The sequence below is a fragment of the Mustela lutreola genome, chromosome 8, assembly GCF_030435805.1.
Source record: "Mustela lutreola isolate mMusLut2 chromosome 8, mMusLut2.pri, whole genome shotgun sequence".
NCBI lineage: Eukaryota > Metazoa > Chordata > Mammalia > Carnivora > Mustelidae > Mustela > Mustela lutreola.
This window is the reverse complement of record NC_081297.1, coordinates 58,479,465-58,501,292: the sequence shown is the minus strand read 5'-3', so window position 1 is coordinate 58,501,292 and position 21,828 is coordinate 58,479,465. Positions and strand designations below refer to the sequence as shown.

Here is a 21,828-nt window from a genome sequence, read left to right as displayed (position 1 = left end):
TTCAGCTCTGCCCTAGACTGTATCTACAGCTTGTAACTTAATCTATTCCTAGGGATTTAGCTTTACAATCTATGTATTTTAAAAATACATACAGTTATCCTAGTTATGCTATGAATAAATTTGCTGAATCTATATTGGTTTGTATTAATTATCAATGATCATGAACAGCTAAATTAGACGCTTTCAAGAGTGTATTATATAGGGGCACCTGGGTGGCTCAGGTGATAACAGTTGCCTTTGGGTCAGGTCATGATCCCAGCGTCCTGGGATCAAGCCCCACATCAGACTCCCTGCTCAGCAGGAAGCCTGCTTCTCCCTCTCCCACTCCCCCTGCTCGTGTTTCCTCTCTCTGTCTCTCTCTGTCAAATAAATAAATAAAATCTTTAGTAAACCAGAGTGTATTATATACTAATTGAACAAACGTTTACTGAGTAGCTGTCATGACCTAGGTATAGTGTCAAGTAACAGAGACATGGTGGGACAAACAGTTGCTGAAATTGTAGGATTTGGGAAGCAGACATTTTAACAAACTGGAGGCACACATATTTTGCCCAGTGAACATAACAACCAAACAGAGAGATGATTCAAAGTTAGTACATTAAAAAGTATCAATAGGCAGATCAGCTCAAGATCAACGATTATCACTTCAGTTATCCCTCCCTGCTCCAAATCCCTGAAAGAAATAGTAGAGATACAGTTTTTGTTTTTTTTTTTAATCTGTAATGGATCTGAAATAGTAGAAGGGATACCCCTACAGAGAACTAGAATATCCCTGAAAGACAAACAGCAGACAGGATTGGAATTAAAGTTGAAACCACAGCCTGAAGTGTGGGCAAGAACAGACTGCTGGAGGAGGCAGGTGTGTTCTGGGAACGTTCCAAGCCTAACAGCTGTGAACACCGGGAGCAGAAGAGGAAGCTGGGCAACTGACAGGGTGGTCACTCGGAGTGCCGTAGCTCCTGCATATACTCTCCTTCCATCTTCTCCGTGCACTCGCCTTCCCAGGGTCCTCCTTACTGAATAGCAAACAGCAGAGGAAGGTATCCCCCCAACACAGCAGGGAGCATGCTCTCTAGACCAGAGAGATTGGACGGTGCCCTGGGTTTCTGGCAATACCCAGAAAGAGCAGGGAGCCCTATAGTCAAAATATTGGCTATTGGCACATCCAGCTGTCCACATAGCTCTGGCTGCTTCCCCACAGTTACTGAAGTCAGACTGCAGGAATAGGCATTACTTTCACAGAGGGCTGGCCAAGAGTCAGTAGTGCAAAATCTCCAGAACTCTACCAAGACTCACCAAACGTTTAGGAAATTCAGCACCATGAGAGAAACGAAAGACCCCCACCCCCACCCCGCAACATCCAAGGGAGCAATTAGTAATATAATACAAACAAGACTTTAGAGAAAGTATAATTGAATCCTCGGGAAGATTATGTAAAAAAAAGTTACCGAGTCAGAAAGTTGAAAATAGAGCTACCCTACGACCAGGCAATTGCACTACTGGGTATTTACCCTAAAGATACAAGTGTAATGATCCGAATGGGCACATGCACCCAAATGTTTATAGCAGCAATGTTCACACAGTAGCCAGACTGTGGAAAGAACCTAGATGCCCATCAACAGATGAATGAATGAAGAAGGTGTGATATATAAATAAATAAATAAATATATATATATAGTGTGTGTGTGTGTGTGTGTGTATATATAGTGTATATACAGTGTATATATATAATATATTACATATATTATATATATAGGTGTGTGTGTGTACACACACACAATGGAATACTATGCAGCCATCAAAACCCCCAGATAAATAATAAATAAATAAATATATATATATATATATATATATAGTGTGTGTATATATAGTGTGTATATACAGTGTATATATATAATATATTATATATATTAAATATATTGTGTGTATATATAGTGTATATATACAGTGTATATATAAAATATATATCATATATATATAATATATTGTATATATATAGTGTGTATATACAGTGTATATATATAATATATTATATATTATATATATATAGTGTGTGTGTGTACACACACACACACACACACACAATGGAATACTATGCAGCCATCAAAACCCCCAGAATTCTTGCCATTTGCAATGACGTGGATGGAACTAGAGGGTATTATGCTGAGTGAAATAAGTCAATCAGAGGAAGATAATTCATATAATCTCTCTGATATGAGGAATTTGAGAGGCAGGGCAGAGGGTCGTGGGAGGTAGGGAGGAAAAAATGAAACAAGAAGTGACCGGGGAGGGAGAGAAACCATAAGAGACTCTCAATCTCACAAAACAAACTGAGGGTTGCTGGGAGGGGGGGGTGTGGAGAGGGTGGTGGGGTTATGTACATTGGGGAGGTTATGTGCTATGGTGAATGCTGTGAAGTGTGTAAACCTGATGATTCACAGACTTGTACCCCTGGGGAAAATAATACCTTATACGCTAATATAATTAATTAATTAATTAATAAGAAGTTACTGAGGACACTTTTTAAAATGGTTGAAAATCCAAACTTTGAAATTATAGATAAATAAGTAAATAAATAAGCACAGGTAAGGTAAGGCACTGTCCCTATAGAATAATGTAATAACTATTCAGATATCACACCATCAACCAGAAGAAAAAAAAAGCGAACCTGTGTCTTTAAAAAAAACAGAAAACAAAAACCCACAAACAAGCAACAGCAAAAAAAAATCCCCTAAAAATTCAATAGGTGTGTTGAGTAGCAGAATAGCCACAGCTAAAGTAAGAGGAGAATCAGCCCAGAAAATGTTCCAAGGTAGACAAAGAATGGGAGATAGAAAATAAAAATTAAGAAATACAGAGAATAAATCTAAAGGCATTCCAAAGAATAGAACAGAAAGAAGAGAGAAAAGAGGATACACTAAGAAAATAGTAGAAGAAAATTTTACAAATGATAAAACTACTAAGATTTGCTTAAGTAAGTTCCTATGAGTAGGTGAGTGGTAAAGCAGAACCAGGAACCTGGAAGACTAATATCTTCTTTTCATTCAGCCAGGTTAGCATTGTGTAGATGACATTTTACTATTTCTTAATTAGAATTTCCATTCTAGCAGTATGGAAGAAAAGAAAACCTGACAACTTTCCCACTATAAATAACTTTGAATGCTAGATAAAATATACAAAATCCTTTTTCAATGCATAGCAGAGCTTTAAGAAAGTAAGATCCCCAGAGGCCAAAGACAAAGAGGTGGCTGACCCTCAGCTACTGTGGGGGCAGGCAGACGCCACTGGTCTCAGTAACCCGGATCACACGGATCTCCCCTGCTTGTCTTACAAGGCAACCAGAAGCTGAGAAGCAAGCACCATGGACAGACAGACAGCTCCAAGAGAAGCCTTATTGGGCTCCCTGCTCAGTGGAGAGACTGATTCTCCTTCTGCCCCTCCCCCAACTTGTGCACACACTCATATGCTCACTCTCTCTCAAATAAAGTCTTTAAAAAAAAAAAAGAAAGAAAGTGGAGAAATACCTCATTTCTTTTTTCTTCCCTCTATTCTCTCATATCACAGTTCCAAAAGAAGACACTGGGGAGTGTACAGAAGCCAAAACTCTTACTCTCCATTTCAAGGAGCTGAGGTCCCAAGAGGATGGACAAACCCCATTGCTCTATTTCCTCTGCCCTCATGCCACTTGGCCCAGTTGTGGGCACAGTCACAGAAGTGCCTGACATTGCAGAGTAACTAAAGCACCAGCTTTTTTGGTGGACAGTAAAACAGTAAACAGTAAAACCAGGAAAGCAATGGAGAGGGAGAAGCCAGGGAAAGTGACCCTCTAAAGTTGTTTATGAACTCCTGTGCTCACTCCATGCATATCTGACCCTAAACCACATACCACCGACTTTGAAAACTGAACTACAGCAGAGACAATGGTTCAGATCTCAGACTGGCCAGTGGGTGGCTCAAACTCAGAATGGCAAAGGCTAAGAATTCAAGACACATTGAAATCACAGTCCACACACAGAGAAGGCTAGTCAGGACTTGCAGCCTGAAGTTAAACAGGTCAATGGTTACTAATGCTATTTATATCAACATTCTTCATAGGATTTAGGTGACACCAGGAGTCAATACTCATAGTGTCCATGATACAATCCAAAATTACTCAGCATGCAAAGACCAAAAGCAGTTACTGTACAAAATACTCCTAAAAAGCAACAATGGGCTCTCTTGAAATAAATACAGAAATAAACATTTTCAGAAAAGAAACAGAATATATCAAAAAGAAACTTGAGAACTGAGAAATACAAGACTGGGTACATTCATTGGCAAAACAGATGTCACAGGAAATAATCAGTGAACTTGAAGACAGAGCAATAAAAAGTATCCAGTCTGAACAAAAAAAGAAAAAGTGATTGAAAATGCATACAACCTTGGGACCTATGGATGAATAACAAAAAGCCTAAACATCTGTGCTATCAGATTTCTAAAAAGAGAAGAAAAAGTATAGTGCTGAAAAAAACTTGGAAGAAATAATGGCTGAAAACCTTCCAAGTTTGGTGAAAAACATAAACAGAGATGTCAAGAAACTCAGAGAACCCCAACCAGGGTAAACCCAAAGTAGTCCACGCCAGCACCTACTAAACTATTTAAAGCTAAAGACACTTGTGAGGCAAAATAAAGACATTTCCAGACAAAGACTGAGAGTGTTTCCGATTAACAGAGCCTTGAGAAAGAAAATACAAAGGAAGAAGGAAAAAATGTATCCAGAAGGGAAGAGAGCTGGGAGAAGAAAAGGACAGCAAAGACGTTTGTCCATGTTTATAAATCAAAATAAATATTGACTGTATAAGACAATAATGATGATGCTGATAATGACATAAAGCCCAAATCTGGGGATTTTAAAAGACTGTGGAAATGGGGTGCCTGGGTGGATCAGTGGGTTAAAGCCTCTGCCTTTGGTTCAGGTCATGATCCCAGGGTCCTGGGATCGAGCCCCACATCGGCTTCTCTGCTCACCGGGGAACCTGTTCCCCACCCCCCACCCCACTCTCTCCCTACTTGTGATCTCTGTCAAATAAATAAATAAATAAATAAACAAACAAACAAATAAATAAACTTAAAAAAAAAAAAGACTGTGGAACTAAAATCCTAGACAATGTTAGTCTATGATATGGGAGGGTATCAGAGTTAAATCATTCTTTTTAAAAAAAAATCAGGGGGGTCTGGGTGGCTCAGTGGGTTAAAGCCTCTGCCTTCTGCTCAGGTCATGATCCCAGGGTCCTGGGATCAAGCCCCACATCGGACTCTCTGCTCAGCAGGGAGTCTGCTTCCTCCTCTCTCTCTGCCTGCCTCTCTGCCTACTTGTGATCTCTGTCTGTCAAATAAATAAATAAAATCTTAAAAAAAAAAAAAAAAGACTCTGCCTTTCGCTTGGATCATGATTTCAGGATCCTGAGATCAAGGCCCAAATCGGCTCTCTGCTCAATGGGGAGCCTGCTTCCCCCTCTCTCTCTGCCTGCCTCTCTGCCTACTTGTGACTTCTGTCTCTCTCTCTGTGAAATAAATAAGTTAAAATAAAAATAATAAAAAAAATTTTTAAAAAGAATCATTTATTTATTTTAAAGAGCTAGAGAGAGCATGTGAAATGGGGGGAAGAGTCAGGGGAGAGGGAGAGAGAGAATCTCAAGCAGACACCCATTGAGCAGAGAGCCTGACACAGGGCATGATCCCACAGTGCTGAGATCATGACTGGAGCTGAAGACAAGAGCTGGACACTTAGTGGATGAAGCTACCCAGGCACTCCAGAGTTAAATCATTCTAAGGTCCTTTAATTGTTTGGGTGGAAGATAAAGATATTATCTTCAGGCTTTGTTAAGTATACATGGTGAACTTTAAAACATGTAAAAATGGATAAATCAGGTGTTGCCTGGGCAGCTAAGTCAGGTAAGCATCTGACTCTTGGTTTTGGCCCAGGTCATGATCTCAGGGCTGTGAGATTGACTCTGGCATCCGGCTCCACTCTCAGAGGGGTGTCTGCTTGAGATTCTTTCTCTCTCCCTCTGATCCCCCCCCACCTCAAATATACATATAAAATCTTTTTAAAAAAAGAAAAAAACTAGATGAATCAGACATTGACCCTGCCATCATGGAATGTCCAGGCTCACAGAAGATAAGAGACCCATACAAAACTAATTCAGATCCCAAATTAAAAAATGGAAGATGCCAGAATAAGAGCATTGAAAGCATGCATGTCTGTTGTCAAGTCTATTTTGGCTCTAAAATTCTACCATCTGTAGGGAGACCAAGACACAAGGTGGTATTGCTCTGGGCAGTTCAGATTCCTGAACCTTTGGGTCCTTTCCACAAGGCTGCTAGCCTTCTGGGGCTCCTGTGTTGTCTGGAAAGAGGGTAGAGCTGTGAGTTGTCTCCCCACTCTTTACTCCAGAACCAGTTTCACAGCAGCATGTCATTTTTTTTCCTCCAGTGGTTCCTAGTGGGAGAATAGGTAGATGAGTGTGTCTGGGTCTGTAATAGGGAATGCATTGGGGACAATCCTATACACGGCTTCCAGTAGCCAAGTCTCCTTCTGGCTGCCCTTCCATGACCTCAGCCTTCCACCACTGCTCCACAGCCCTGCCCAGTGCCCTTGGCTCAGTTTCCAGGATTCCTCTTCAGCCCCAGCCCATACGTTCCCAAATGATGCTAGGGATTTAGGCCCATACGTCATTGATGAGTGGACGAAGTTGCTTGGAGATGCTGCAAAAAACCACCTTCGTGTCCTCTCCTTTCCCATGACAGATGATGTTCCGTAGGCTCTTGACTGCCTGCACTGTTACTCGTGCTTCATTCTTCAGCAAGTCTCGCAAAAATGGAACCTGGCTCTTCAGCGATTCTGACTGTTTGGAAGAAGGCAGAGATCACTCACCCTGGGGATCGTGCAACCCTCTGGGAACAGAGTTTTGAGAAAACAGATGGGTGTTGAAGAGAAACAGACATGGGCAATCCGGGGGCTGGATGTGCCCAGGAAGTAGGAGGCCAGTGTTCATGGGGTTTTGGAGGCCCAATGACCAGTCTATGTAAGTCTTCAGGCCAGATGTTGTGCTGCCCTAGGATGAGAGGTTGGGGAACATGCTAAGCCCAAGGTCACTAAGAGACCCCAGGGAGGTAAATTAAGTGCTTCAAGGACTCAAACTTGACTCCCATTTGGTCCTCCCCACTCTTACTTGTCCTGGGTGCAGTGCCAGGTTACTGATTCCACGAAGCCCGACTTCTTTCATAATGAGGTTGGGGTCTTTGACCCACTTGATCAGATTGCTCAGAAAGTCTTGTCCCAGAGTCTGAGCCACTGACCGGTGCCAGAGGAGCTGTGGGTATGAGGAGACAACTGCTATGGATAGTGAAAGATTCATGATACCCGGCACCCACCTCAGCCCTCCCTCGGTACCCCACTCAGGTAAGGAGTATGTCCAGTTGAGAGCAATGGAAGATCTGTATAAATGGGCTGGAGACTAAGATAAGGAGGGAGGATAATGCTGGTAAAGTTTGAATCTTGAGTCAGATGCTAGGATCCACAGATCATTCTGGAGGCTGAGCTACTGGCTCCCTCCTCAGGCTTTCTTTTGCCTCCTTTAACCAAGCACCTGAAGTGCCAGAGAAGGAAATCTCAGTTTAAATGGCTCAGTCTTATTCTGTCCTCTTTCGGGGACTACTTATTTAACATTTCTGTTAAGTAGTCCTCAGCCCAGGAAATGAATGGCCCAGGCTGTGGGCCCTTCCCCAGGCTTCACCTGTGCATAGAAAGTCCTGGCCAGGATCTTCCGATGGTAGCTGGAGCTATAGAGGTAGTTCCTGACAAGGTTGAGGACCCGGTGCAGGACGGCAGGCTCACAGGTCTTCACAATGCCGCTGGGGTGGGACACAGGAAGCCAGCAGTTGCTGGGGGGCAGGGAGGTAGCAAGGGACCAGTGTGCATGAATAAGGAAGACGTGAGGGCTGAGGAATCAGGAAACCAGAGGGCTGGGAGGTGGGGAAGGGACAGCTGAAGGCTGGGACTCGGGATCTTGGGGTCAGGAGATTAGAGTGGTGCCAGGGTCACTGGGGAAATAGCCTCACCTTGTCAGGTCCATGATCCCTATGTAGTAAAACCTGGGGCAGGACAGAAGGTCCCAGCAGTGATGCTGATTTGCATAGGTCACCACTCCATCATATGCAGCAGCCAAGAACACCAACTTCACGACTTCCAGGGCACAACTGAAGGTCACAACCATTGGTGAAGAAAAGAAAGGGACAAAAGGGTGGACAAGGCATTATGCCCTCATTTGTATCCTGTGCTGGGAAGTCAGGAGACAGTTTCCGTTCTGGTTGCTATGGTCTGCTCTCCTGCTGACAAAAATCCATGGTTCTTGTGAAACCCATCTCTGACTGCCCATCCACTCCTTCAGCTTTGGCCCTCATCCAACCACAGAGTCCTACAAAGAAAACTATAGAGAAATCTCAGTGCTTTGGTTTTCCACTTCTGCTCTCCAAGGGCAAAGAATGGGGTTAGGATATAGATTTACCTCCACACCCATCTCATCAGAAAATCTCTGCTTATTGGGTCTATTTGTTTTCATTTAACATAAGATTCCATTTGAGTAGAATATCCTGAGGTTTAATAAAAATTTTAAAAAGTGACAACCACACATTTAAGAGTCAACCCCCATTTTCGAGATGAGAAAATGGAATCCCGCTCGTTGACTTGTGCAAGACAGCAGAACTAGTGACAAAGCCAAGCCAGAGGTCAATGAGATTCAAGTGGCCCCAACCACATGGAGAAAATGACCTAGATATGGGCTTGCCCTGCTGCCCACCATCTAGTTGACTCTCTTCCTGTGCAGTTACAAACAGGGACATTATATGTCCAGTGAGTCAGCTGAAGTGTGCATACAACAAGAGAAATGAGAAGCTTGAATATAGGTGAGAATATTCTAGCACACGGGTTGCCCAGGACCCTCTGGAACTGGCTAGTCCCAGCCATCCATCACAAGGGGGTTAGGCTTACCTCGTGGAGTCAAAGGGCTTGCTCTTGCTGCCTGGGCCCCCCTCCTTGCTATAGACCACCATCTTCTGGGGGACATTTTGCTCAATCACCCAGCAGAGATGATATAATATAGCCATCAAGAGCCGAGGGTAGAGCTCCTGGACGGCCTCCTGGCAGAGGGACCCTGAGAGCATCTCACACAGGGCACATGTCACCTGGGAGACAGCAGAGGAAGACGTAAGATGGTACCATGGCCCCATACACTGAGTCCCACCTTGCCCTCCCTATCACTGCCCAAATGGCACAGTCACTCTGACTCAGGCTTGTAAGAAGCTCTCAGAGACTGAAAGCCCACCACACTTCCTTAGGGAAATGAGATTGCACACGGGCAGCCTGCTTTCTCTTCACTCTCCCGACATCAAAGAGAGAATGGGAAGCAACTCGAACTTTTTAGCCGAAAATGATGTGGGGATTACTTTGTCTACTCCAGGCAACCAAATCTCTTTTGCTTCCAACCCTCATGCTACCCCCCCAGGCCCTGGAAAAAGGAGTGCCAGCCCCAGAATCAGGAGACAGAGAAAGCTGCTTAGCTCTAACCATCAGTTTCCTTGTCCAAAAATGGGATCAATCCTTGTTCTCTCTACATCACTCAGTTCTTAGATATACAGGCGGAAAAAGGAAGTAAAGTATAGCACTTCCTTAAAGGTTTATCTATTTATTTTAGAGACAGAGAGAAAGCATGAGCAGGAGGAGGGCCAGAGAGAGCGGAAGAGAGAGAATCCAAAGCAGATTCCCTGCAGGACATGCAGCCCAACAGGGAGCTGGATACCACAGCCCTGAAACCAGGACCTGAGCTGAAATCAAGAGTGGGACGCTCAACCGACTGAGCCACCCAGGACCCCTCGAATGTACAGTATTAGTGAATGCTCCTCTAAGACCTGCTCCCACCCTGCGGCCCTTGACCTTCAGCTCTGCCCCTGAGTCCCAGAACAGTAAGTTGTTGGGTCCCCCTTCCCTCATGCTGACCGCCACAGGTTGGAAGGCCATCTCCTCAGTCTCCTCTCTGGAGTGGGGTTTTTCCAGGATGCCTATGAGCAGCTGCAGGACGCTGATTGTGGTCTCTCGCTGAGTGCCAAATGCCTTCCATAGGGCCAGACTGGTTCTGCAGGAACCGGGGACAGCTATGTCATGGGCCCTGGTGACCAACCTCCTAGGGCTAGTCTGGTCTTGGGCCCATGAAGGGCTGGTTCTCAGGGTCTAGACTTGGCCAGAGAACACAGAGATCAAGTTCAATTGGTGTCAGAGGGAAAGCATCCCAGAGGAAAAGTCATTTTTGTGTAGAGCTCAGGTAAGGGAGGGAAGGGTTTGCTGGGCTGGAGAATGTATTCCCAAGCCCTGGGAGAGGTACCTATCCCAAGGCAGGGACTTGCTGAGAAGCAAAGGCACAACACTCTGGGTGTTGTTGCCGGCCAGCAAGCACATGCCCCGCACAACCTCCTCCTTTGTGCTGGGCTCCAGCTGGGAGTTGAGCCGGTCCAGGATCCCCTCCACGATTTCCTCGATCTATAGGGAGGAGCCACAGGAGTCTCAGTGAGCCTACCCGCCTCCTCCCTATCTACCAACTCCCAGACTCAAGGCATCCTTGTAATCCTGCCAGTGATACTCTTCTTAAGGCTGAGTTCTAGGGTGCCAGAGGCCAGACCAGCAGGGGTCACCAAAAGAACTCCAGAAGCTCATGGAGGCCCGCTATGATGAAGGCCTGCCCACAGCCCAGAGTTCAGAGAGTCGCTCCAAGCTTACTTGGGAGACACAGGAGACTCCAGGAAGGAAGGCAAAGTCCCTGGGGACACTTCAGGTCTTTGTCTCCCCACTGAGATCAAGTTTCAACCCATGAAACTGTAGGGGCAGTTAGCACTGGAGGTGGGTGTACCACAGGACTCTGACTTGGCCCTCAAATTCCTGATATATGGGTCTCCAGGAAGTCCATTTTATTCTACTACTTCAAGGACACACCTCCATTTCTGGTACCTAGACCAGGCAAGTCATATAAATGAGTGAAGGCAATGGGTGTCCGGAGATTCAGAGAGAAGAAAGCCTGGAGAGCCCATGCCACATATAAAAGGGACCTTGGCTGCCCGTAGAGTTGCCCTATGTGGCCTCATTTAAAAAAGTTTTTCAGTGGAGTGGGAAATGTGGACTTCTATATGCTATTCTGGAAGAAATTTTACTCAGCGCTCAGTCATTCCATGAGCTTACTGGTTTGTAATCCGCAGCCTTACCCTTCCCAGAAATTGAAGCCCCCTGACACCCCTAGGCAATCAGGGTGAATCCCCCCACAACGTTTTCTTGTGCTCTGGCACTAGGCCTCACAGGGCTCATACCCCCACATGTGGTGGTAGTTAATTGATGAGCCAGCCTTCCAGAGCTGTTCCAAGTACTCAAGAGTACAGCTGTCAGAGCTCAGGGGACCCCAGAGAAAATGTAGCCCAACCCTATGTTTTCTTTTTTTTATTTTTTTTAAAAGATTTTATTTGTTTATCTGAGAGAGAAAGAGAGAGTACAAGCAAGGGAGTGGCAGAGGCAGAAGGAGGGCAGACTCCCTACTGAGCAGCGAGCCTGACAGGGGGGCTCAGTCCCAGAACTCCGGAACCATGACTTGAGCCAAAGGCAGACACTTAGCTGACTGAGGTGCCCAGGCGCCCCCCAAGTCTACATTTTAAAAGAGAGTGAGGGACTGCCCAGGACTCTTTGGCTGGTTAGGGACAGAACCAGGGGAGAGCCCAGATGGGTGTGCTGGTCAGAGCTCCCACCACAGCCCCACACTACCTTAATCATGTCTCGGCCCCGCTCTTTCATGACCGCGCTCATCAGCTGGGCCGTCGCCAGAGACACTTTGACCCTGCTGTCGGTCAGGCCCTCCATGGCCGTCAGCACCAGGGTGGTGAGCTGCACCTGTGTGAAGTACTCTGCAAAGGCCTGCAACAGGGTGATGTCAGGCTACCTGCCCTGGGGCCTCCTGCCAGAGATAGCCTGTCCCACCTTCCTGTTAGCACAGGTGGAGAGAGCCTCTCCTGGGAACCTGGAGTGCTTTGTCCCAGGCCTGTGCCATCTGCCTAGCACCTAGAAGACCCTTTTCCTGGGAACAGAAACTTTGGGGCTGGGAGGGAGAGAACACTGACCTCAGCTGCTCTGAGAGGCTCACAGATCAGAGGCCCCAGGGGCAGAGTGCTGGGAGAGAAGGGCTGAGACCAGGATCGGGGTGATGGGATCTTTGAGGCAGGGGCTGAATCTACACATCACTCACAAAGCATTGTTAGCATGAAGTAGATGCTTCTAGGGGAGAATGGGTAAGAAAGGCGCATTAGGGCCCAGGATGCTTAGGGGGAGGGTGGTGGGAACAAGCGGAAAACATCCCCCAAGGCAAGAGTTCACAGGCCAGGCGGCAAAAGAATAGAAAGGAAGTTGGGCTGGAAAGGACCACCACCCTCCCCACCTCGGGGTCTAGAACCTGACGCAGATGAGAGGCCCAGGCTCTTCCCACTTAGTCTCTGGCACGGCCCTCTCACCTTGGCAATCTCAAAGGTGTTGTTATAGAACACGTTGGGGCTATAGACTTCACTCGTGCCCTCTTCTTCCCACAAGCCCTGTTTTTTCCTTTCCATTTCTGAAACAAAGACACCCGACCCCACCCCTCAGACACTCAGAAGTTGTCTCAGGTTGCCCGCTTTCCCATCTGCCCAACCCAAACCACCCACTGAATTGAGTCAGCTTGGCATAACGTGCGGCCCATGGGGAAGGGGGTAGAGAAATGGGTAGCAAGATCACAAGGAACAGTGAGAGCCAGTGTCAAAGGAGCCCCTGTGTTGCCTGCCTCAGGGCAGAGACAGATTGGGGTCAGGGTATAGGGCTCAGCCAGAGGAGGACAAACTAATTCAAAAGAACTGTTTGTTTAGTAGCTATTTTGTCCCAGGAGGGAATATGCTGGGGCCTAGAGGCAGGTTCCTCGTTGGAAGGAAGATGCTCAGGGAACCACTTAGCTCTCACTCTTCTAGGACAGCGTGTGAGAGAATGACCAAACAGAGGTGGGAGGCCGGAGCAGAAGTGAAAAGAGGAGATTCTCCCTACGCTTTTGCAGCAGGAGGATACAGTAGAGGTTGTAGACAGCCTGTGCAGACAGGAAGCAGATGTTGTCCACTGGGTCCTGGCAGCGCATGGCCAGCAGCCTTACCAAACGCCCCAGCCGAGTGAACTCAATGTCCATCTGGGGAGGAGAGCTGGAAGTTACAGGTTACCCCAGCCACTCTCTCTGGCCGAGTCAAAGCAAGAAGAGAGGAAGAGGGAATGCATGAGAGATAGGAGAGGTGAGACTAGGTGAGGTTAATGGAAATGGACTTAGAGAGGTATGTTGGGTCATAGTTTTGGAATGACCTTACACTGCACCTCTTTTTTGCCTCTTGGCACGGCACTCGTTCTTGGAGCCTAGCTCAAATATCCCCTCCTCTAGGAAGATTTCCTTTCACTTGTACTTCATTTGTGTTGTGATATTTTATTCCTACTGTATTTGGAGTTTTCGCCTTCTATTTAAGTTTATCATTATCGCCTTCTATTCAAGTTTGTTCTATGCATGCCTCTCTCCCCAGTTGGACCGTAAATGTCTCGGTCATCTATGCATCCTCTGTAACACCTGGCATGGTACCTGGCACAAGGTGAGTATTCAGTAACTGCTTGTTGAGACGAATGGAATTAAACTGAACCCAGTGGAATGGAACCAAATTGGTGAGTAGGGAAAAAGTCCAAGGGAGAAAAGAGACAATAGGATGCACAAAAGAAAATAGAGGGTGGGGCCAAGGAAATGGAGGGTAGGATGAGTAATTGAGGCTAGGTGATATGTGATGAAGTTTGAGGTAAGGGTAGGAATGAGGCCTAGACTCCAGGGCAGGCTCACACTTACTCCAATGTTATTCATTTTTGCAGTGAAGCCAAGAATATGGGCAGCACACCACATGGCCCGTTCCCTCTCATTGTCCTTTTGGGAATTCAGCCATGTGTCCAGAACCTAAAGGAAGAAGAGAATGAAATGAGGGGTGAGGGGTCTGTTCAGCTGTGTTCCAGAGGGTAGAAATGTAACCTGAACTTCTGCAAAGGATCAGGACAACACTTCTGAGAATAGGATTTCTTTTGCTTATAGGCTGGTTATATATGGCTTTGACACCAGAAGCTTCATTCTTCTAGCTCCCAATTTTGCCTTATCTAGATGCTAGAAACATCTTCAATTAGTATCTCCTTTCAAATGAAGGAAGTGGCTCTGAAATTATGTTGACTGTAATTCATTTTAATAGGTCAACATACCCCAATGCCTACCCTACTAATGTTTTCCAATTCTTCAGTAGAAAGGGAACTTGGTAATAACAAATTACAAAAATAACAAATAACAAATAACAAAAAAGAATCACTGTATTCACAGACTTCTGGCTGAATTATGTATAAATATGTTTAAGAAATATAATTATGGATGATTTCTATTTGGAACACAATCTGTAAGTGTCTCACCATTGGTAAATTATGGGCCCTAAATACCACTGATCCAAAGATGCACTAATATGTCCACTTACAGCAATCCATCTGGCAATGACTCGCCTAACCAAACAGCAATTCATAATTGAAAAAGAAGAGGAGCAGATGAAAAGTCTACAACAAATGGAAGAGAAGACTAATGCTGCATTGATAAGAAAACACATTCTTCCTGAAGATATAAGCAATTCTAGTGGGAGGGCTGCAAGTCTTCCTCATAGCCAGACTCTGACGAAATGTCCCAATGCCAAGATTGTGATCTCTAAATGCCATTTTTCTCTAAGAGCAATCATTGTTCCTTGGAGTAAGAGTTCGTTCCAGGACTGAGACAGGAAATATACAAGATATTAAACTGGAGAACAAGTCTATGGAAGACTATGGAAGTCATGTTAAAGGGATTCAGGAGCCAACCTGAAGAGGCTCTCATTGACCAAAGATGGGATCATTAAGAATAATAGTTGTAACTGATCAAAATATATGAAGCATTTCAAAATTCATTTTAAATTCAAATGATACTAGAGAAACAACCATTGGTAGTCATCCTTGGAGAATATTAGGAATTACTTCATTACTTTGACAAATGATAAAGAAAAATGATCCAGCATTTATCTTGTCTTTCTTAGATGAGCTATACCTCAAACTAAACAAATAACTTATAAAGGCAATTTCTCTTTATAGAAGAATTCCCGATAAAAATGAGTAAGGAGTGAAAGAACTACAATGTCATCATTTTGCAAAAATAAGTAGAGGTATGTTCATTCAACAGAATACTACATAGAAACAAAAAATGATCTGATGCTACATGTAACAACATGGGTGAGTCTCACAGATAAAATATTAAAGGGAAATAATACAGGCACAAGAAAGTACATATTATAAAATTCTATGTATGTGAAGTTTAAGAACAAGCTAAATCAGTGGTTATTCAGTGGAAGAGGAACATTTTGAGGTATTGGAAATGTCCTATATCCTGATCTGATATTTATACATATGTAAAAATGTATCTAAGTATACACACAAGATTTTTACACTTTACTGTAGCAAGTAATATCTCAATAACAAGGTCTTTCTTTAAAAAGAATATCCCCAATTTTCAGCCACTAATGAACAAATGAATCAAAGCAGTGATCACCAAAAGTAATGAACAGTAATGATGTGATACTTTATGTGGAAAACCCAAAAGACCCCCCTCTCTCTCGCTGCATCCTCTCTGCCTACTTCTGATCTATCTGTTAAATAAATTAATAAATTAATAAAATCTCTGGAGTGCCTGGGTAGCTCAGTGGGTTAAAGCATCTGCCTTCGGCTCAGGTCATGATCCCGGGGTCCTGGGATCGAGTCCCACATGGGGCTCTCTGCTCAGCAGGGAGCCTGCTTCCTCCTCTCTCTCTCTCTGCCTGCCTCTCTGCCTACTTGTGATCTCTGTCAAATAAATAAACAAAATCTTAAAAAAAAAAAAAAAAAAGACTCAGTCCCAAAACTGTTAAAATTCATACAGGAATTCAGTAAACTGGCAGGATATAAAATCAATGCACAGAAATTAGCTGTATTTCTATACAACACCATCAAGACAGAAAAAAGAGAAATTAAGGAGTCAATGCCATTTACAGTTGCACCCAAACCCATAAGATACCTAGGAATAAATCTAACCGAAGAGGAAAAGGATCTGTACTCAGAAAACTACAGAATACTCATGAAAGAAATTGAGGAAGACACAAAGAAATGGAAAAACATTCCATGATCATAGATTGGAAGAACCAATATTGTTAAAATGTCTATGTACCTAGAGCAATTTACACATTCAATGAAATCCCTATCAAAATACCATCAACTTTTTTTCACAGGAATGGAACAAATAATCTTAAAATTTATATAAAACCAGAAAAGATCCTGAATAGCCAAAGGAATGTTGAAAAAGAAAACCAAAGCTGGAGGGATCACAATCCTGGATTTCAAGCTCTATTAGAAAGCTGTTATCATCAAGACAGTATGGTACTGCTTCAAAAACAGACAAATAGATCAATGGAACAGAACAGAAAGCCCAGAAGTGGACCTTCAACTCTATGGTCAACTCATCTTCAACAAAGCATGAAAGAATATCCAATGGAGAAAAGACAGTCTCTTAAACAAATGGTGTTGGGAAAATTGGATAGCCATGTGCAGAAGAATGAAACCAGACCTTTTCCTTATACCATATACAAAAATAGACTCAACATGGATGAAAGACCTAAATGTGAGACAGGAATCCATCAAAATGCTTAAGGAGAACACAGGCAGCAACCTCTTTGACCTCAGCGGCAGCAACTTCTTCCTAGACACATCACCAAAGGCAAGGGAGGCAAGGGCAAAAGTGAACTATTGTGACTTCTTCAGTATAAAAAGCTTTTGCACAGCAAAGGAAACAATCGACAAAAGATAACCAATAGATAATCAATAGAATGGGAGAAGACACTTGAAATGACATATCAGATAAAGGGCTAGTGTCCAAAATCTATAAAGAACTTAGCAAACTCAATGTCCAAAGAACAAATAATCCGATCAATAAATGGGCAGAGGGAGGTGCCTGGGTGGCTCAGTGGGTTAAAACCTCTGCTTTTAGCTCAGGTCATGATCTTAGAGTCCTGGGATCGAGCCCCGCATCGGCCTCTCTGCTCAGCAGGGAGCCTGCTTCCCCCTCCCTCTCTGCCTGTCTTTCTGCCTACTTGTGATCTCTGTCTCTCAAATAAATAAATAAAATCTTTTAAAAAAGAAAATTAATATTAATTATAAATATATTTTTTTTAAAAGAAATGGGCAGAGACATGAATAGACATTTCCACAAGGAAGACATCCAAATGACCAACAGACACATGAAAAAGTGCTCAACACCACTCAGCATCAGGGAAACACAAATCAGGATCACAATGAGATACCACATCAAACCAGCCAGAATGGCTAAAATGAACAAGTCAGGAAATGACAGATGTTGTGAGGATGAGGGGAAAGGGGAACCCTCCTACACTGTTGGTGGGAATGCAAGCTGGTGCAGCCACTCTGGAAAACAGTTCCTCAAAAAGTTGAAAATAGAGCTATCCTATGACCTACTGAATATTTACCCAAAGATACAAATGCAGTAATTTGAAGGGGTACCTGCACCCGAATGTTTATAGCAATAATGTTCACAATAGCCAAACTATGGAAAGAGCCCAGATGTCTACTGACAGACGAATGGATGAAGATGTGGTGTATATATACAATGGAATATTATGCAGCCATCAAAAATTGAAATCTTGCCATTTGCAAAGATGTGGATGGAACTAGAGGGTATTATGCTAAGCGAAATAAGTCAATCAGGGAAAGACAATTATCTTATGATGTCACTGATAAGTGGAATTTGAGAAACAAGGCAGAGGATCATAGGGGAAGAGAGGAAAAAAACTGAATCAAGATGAAACCAGAGAGGGAGACAAACCATAAGAGACTTTTAATCTCAGCAAACAAACTGAGGGTTACTGGAGGGGAGGGGGGGGATGGGGTGACTGGGTGATGGACATTGGAGAGGGTATGTGCTATGGTGAGTGCTGTGAATTGTATAAGACTGATGAAACACAGACCTGTACCCCTGAAACAAATAATACATTACATGTTAATTCTTTTTAAAAAGTCTGAATACCACCAGAAGACAACCAGACATTGTGTGCCTCTTAAAAGAAGACAAGACTACTTCTGAAGTAATCTTGCCAAAAATTCATCAGATTCATGATCTAGGTCTGAGAATCAGAATCAGAATCTAACATATCCTAGATTTAGCAATTTATAGGAAAGATTTGGGCAGAGGAATTTGTTATGTGGCCCCTAAAGAATGTAATCATCACATTCCAGAATGTGGAAAATTCAGAGAACAAATGTCTAGGTTTCTTCAACAAATAAATTTCAAGGAAAAAATGATAGAAGGACAATCTATAGATTAAGAGAATTAAGAGAAAAACCAATCAACTGGAATGTCTGAATATTTAATGACATTTAGAAATGAAATTAGTTTCTTTCTTCCATGTTTTATAGTTTTCAGAGTACAAGTCTTTTTACTTCATTTGTTGATTCCTAGTTATTTTATCATTTTTTGGTGCAATTGTAAATGAGATTGTTTTCTTAATTTCTCTTCCGGCTACTTAATTATTAGTATATAATAATGCAACAGATTTCTGTATATTAGTGCATCCTAAGACTTTACTGAATTCATTTATCTGTTCTGTAGGGTTTTTTTTTTTTTAATGAAATCTTCAGGGTTTTCTATATATAGTATTATGTCATCTACAAATAGTGAAAGCTTTACTTCTTCCTTACCAATTTGGATGTCTTTTATTTATTTTTATTGTCTGATTGCTGCGGTTAGGACTTCCAATAATATGTTGAATACATGTGGTGAAAGTGGATCTCCTTGGATTATATCTCACAGATACAATCAGATAACACTGACTTCATTGTAAATAACCCTGAAAATGACCCAAAGGCTGGCAGAACTACTCCACAACTACCTGTAAAGAACAGCCAGATCAAAGAGGATAGGAAAGGGAGACATATGGTGGGGAGCTAAACAGACCTGGGGGACTGTCTACTGGAGGAAGGGATTCCTGGACAGAGGAGGGAAAGGAATAGACTATCACACCAGGAAGCCCACACAGAGAAGGCAAATGGCATAACATTTGGGTTTGAAAACCAGAGAAGCCAAATTTCCTCAGTTCTTACAACCAGCAGACCTAAAACCTGGAATTTTAAGCATCAGCAGGACTTGCCTGTGGGAGAGCTAGAAGGGTGCTCTTAAAGGGACAGCACAAAAAACAGTCCTGCAGAGATGGAGCTAGAAGCAGCAGTTTGAAAAATGCCTGGGGCACTTGGGAGGGAGCATTTACTAATCTCAGAGTGGGTCCTAGAGGGACAGAGATTGTTGGGAAATTTCTCCAGGAACAAAGGAGTGGACAGGTGCCATTTCTCTCCCCTGCCTCCCCCCACCCCAATAAACACACAGCCGTCTGTGAAAACCAGTAAGGCACCACTACCTACCTCACTTGCTAAAGTCACACATTCTGCCCCCTCCCCAATGGGTCTGCAGATCCATTATCTCCAGCCAGGCCTGCCCCAGTCCCAGTGCTGTGGGTCCCCTCCCCCAGAGGACCAGTTCACAAAATCTGTGAACACTGCACTTCCTGCCCTGAGCACATTTCAGACCCACCTCCTCCAATGTACTCTTGGCCTGACCCCATCCAAAGTAGTGACGCAAGCTTGGCAGTGTAAAAGCAGCTATGACAGGGGCCAGCACTACTCCAAAGTGACTTCAGCCCTGAGAAGAGGGAAAGATCAGCACACACACCAGTCAAACTGTTGCCCCAGCTGTGGGTGGCAGGCGGGCAGCTGGTGGGACTATAGGCCCTACCCATCAACGAAAACTTCTTAGGGACAACACAGGGAATGTACCTTGAAGTTTTATGCTATTGCATGTCTGAAAAATGGCTGGTCTGATTCAGTTCAAGGCCAAGGTGGCGCCAGACTGGTGTACTAACCACACAGGGGCCAAACCCCACCCACAACAGGCAAATACCTATCTGCCATTGCAGAGGACTGGATTGAAGGCAAAAGCAACTCAGCCACGACGAACAGGTACACACATCACACATAGGCATCTCCTATGTGTGATGTGTGCCAAACATTTATCACCAGATTCTGGTGAACAGGGGACTACAGGGCACTGCAAAACACTGCAGGACCTTTTATTCATAAGACCATTACTTTCAAGAGTAGGGGACATAGCTGACTTTCCTAACTCACAGAAACAGACATAGCAAGTTACACAAAAGGAGGGGATAGAGAAATATGTCCCAAATGAAAGAACAGGAACAATCACAGCAAGAGACCAAAGTGAAATGGTGATAAGTAATATGTCTGATAGAGAATTTAAAGTAATGCTCATGGAGCACCTGCCTGGGTGTTTCAGTCATTGGGCATCTGCCTTTGGCTCAGGTCATGATCCTAGGGTCCTGGGATTGAGCCCCTCATTGGGCTCCCTGCTCAGTAGGAGGCCTGCTTCTTTCTCCCTATCCCACTCCCTCTGCTTGTGTTCTTTCTCTCACTGTTTCTCTCTCTGTCACAAAACAAATAAAATCTTTCAAAAAATGATACTAATAAAAATAAAGTAATGTTCCTAAAGATAGACTTGATGAAAGAGTGGAGGACATCAGTGAGACTCTTAACAAAGAAATAAAAAAGAATGAATTAGAGATGAATAATACAATAGATGAAATTAAAAATACACTAGATGGAATTAATAGCAGACTAGAGGAAGCAGAAGAACAAATCCATGACCTGGAGGACAGACTATTGAAAAGCAATCAAGATAACCAGGTGAAAGAAAAAATAAATTATACAAAATGAAAGTAGACTAAGGGAACTCAGTGACAATACCTAGTATAATAATATTTGCATTATAGTGATTTCAGAAGAAGAGAGAGAAAAGGGGGCATAAAATTCGTCTGAATAAATAATAACTGAAAACTTACCAATTTGAGGAAGGAAACAGAAATCCAGATCTAGGAGGCACAAAATCAAAATCAATCCACGGAGGTCCACACCAAGAAACATGGTAATTAAAATGGCAAAAGTAGTGATAAAGAGAGAATTTTAAACACAACAATAGAAAAGTTAGATACAAGGGAAATCCCTTACGGTTCTCAGCAGACTTTTTATCTGAAACATTGCAGGCCAGAAGAGAGTGAGAGGCATGATAGACTTAAAAACGCTGAAAGGAAAAAATCTGCAGCCAATAAGAATACTCTATCTAGCAATGCTACCATCCAGATTAGAAGGAGAGATAATTTCCCAGACAAATAAGTGTTAAAGGAATTCATGGCCCCTAAATCAGTTCTATGAGAAATGTTAAAGGAAACTCTTTGAGTAGAAAGGAAAAACCATAAATAAGAGCAAGAAAAGTAGGATACACAAAAGCAGTACAAATAAGCATATGTGGGGGTGCCTGGGTGGCTCAATGGGTTAAAGCCTCTGCCTTCAGCTCAGGTCATGATCTCAGGGTCCTGGGATCAAATCCCACATCAGGCTCTCTGCTCAGCAGGGAGCCTGCTTCCTCCTCTCTCTCTCTGCCTGACTCTCTGCCTACTTGTGATCTCTGTCTGTCAAATAAATAAAATCTTTTTTAAAAAAGTATATATGAAAAAAAGTATATCTGTAAAACTCAGTCAAGGGTCTCATAAAGTAAAAGG

At 43.5% G+C, this 21,828-nt stretch overlaps 1 protein-coding gene across 1 annotated transcript in view; it reads right to left on the bottom strand.

Annotated features, from left to right (window-relative positions):
• Positions 1-21,828, bottom strand: part of LOC131838637 (maestro heat-like repeat-containing protein family member 1) — an 84,363-nt gene that overhangs the window by 16,945 nt on the left and 45,590 nt on the right. Inside the window, exons 26-36 of the mRNA XM_059185067.1 lie at positions 13,962-14,066; positions 13,136-13,271; positions 12,577-12,674; positions 11,837-11,986; positions 10,419-10,573; positions 10,037-10,172; positions 9,032-9,225; positions 8,104-8,241; positions 7,779-7,896; positions 7,215-7,355; positions 6,714-6,887 (exon numbers count right to left, since the gene is read on the bottom strand). Coding sequence (XP_059041050.1) covers positions 6,714-6,887; positions 7,215-7,355; positions 7,779-7,896; positions 8,104-8,241; positions 9,032-9,225; positions 10,037-10,172; positions 10,419-10,573; positions 11,837-11,986; positions 12,577-12,674; positions 13,136-13,271; positions 13,962-14,066 — 1,545 coding nt within the window. The remainder of the gene's footprint in view (positions 1-6,713; positions 6,888-7,214; positions 7,356-7,778; positions 7,897-8,103; positions 8,242-9,031; positions 9,226-10,036; positions 10,173-10,418; positions 10,574-11,836; positions 11,987-12,576; positions 12,675-13,135; positions 13,272-13,961; positions 14,067-21,828) is intronic.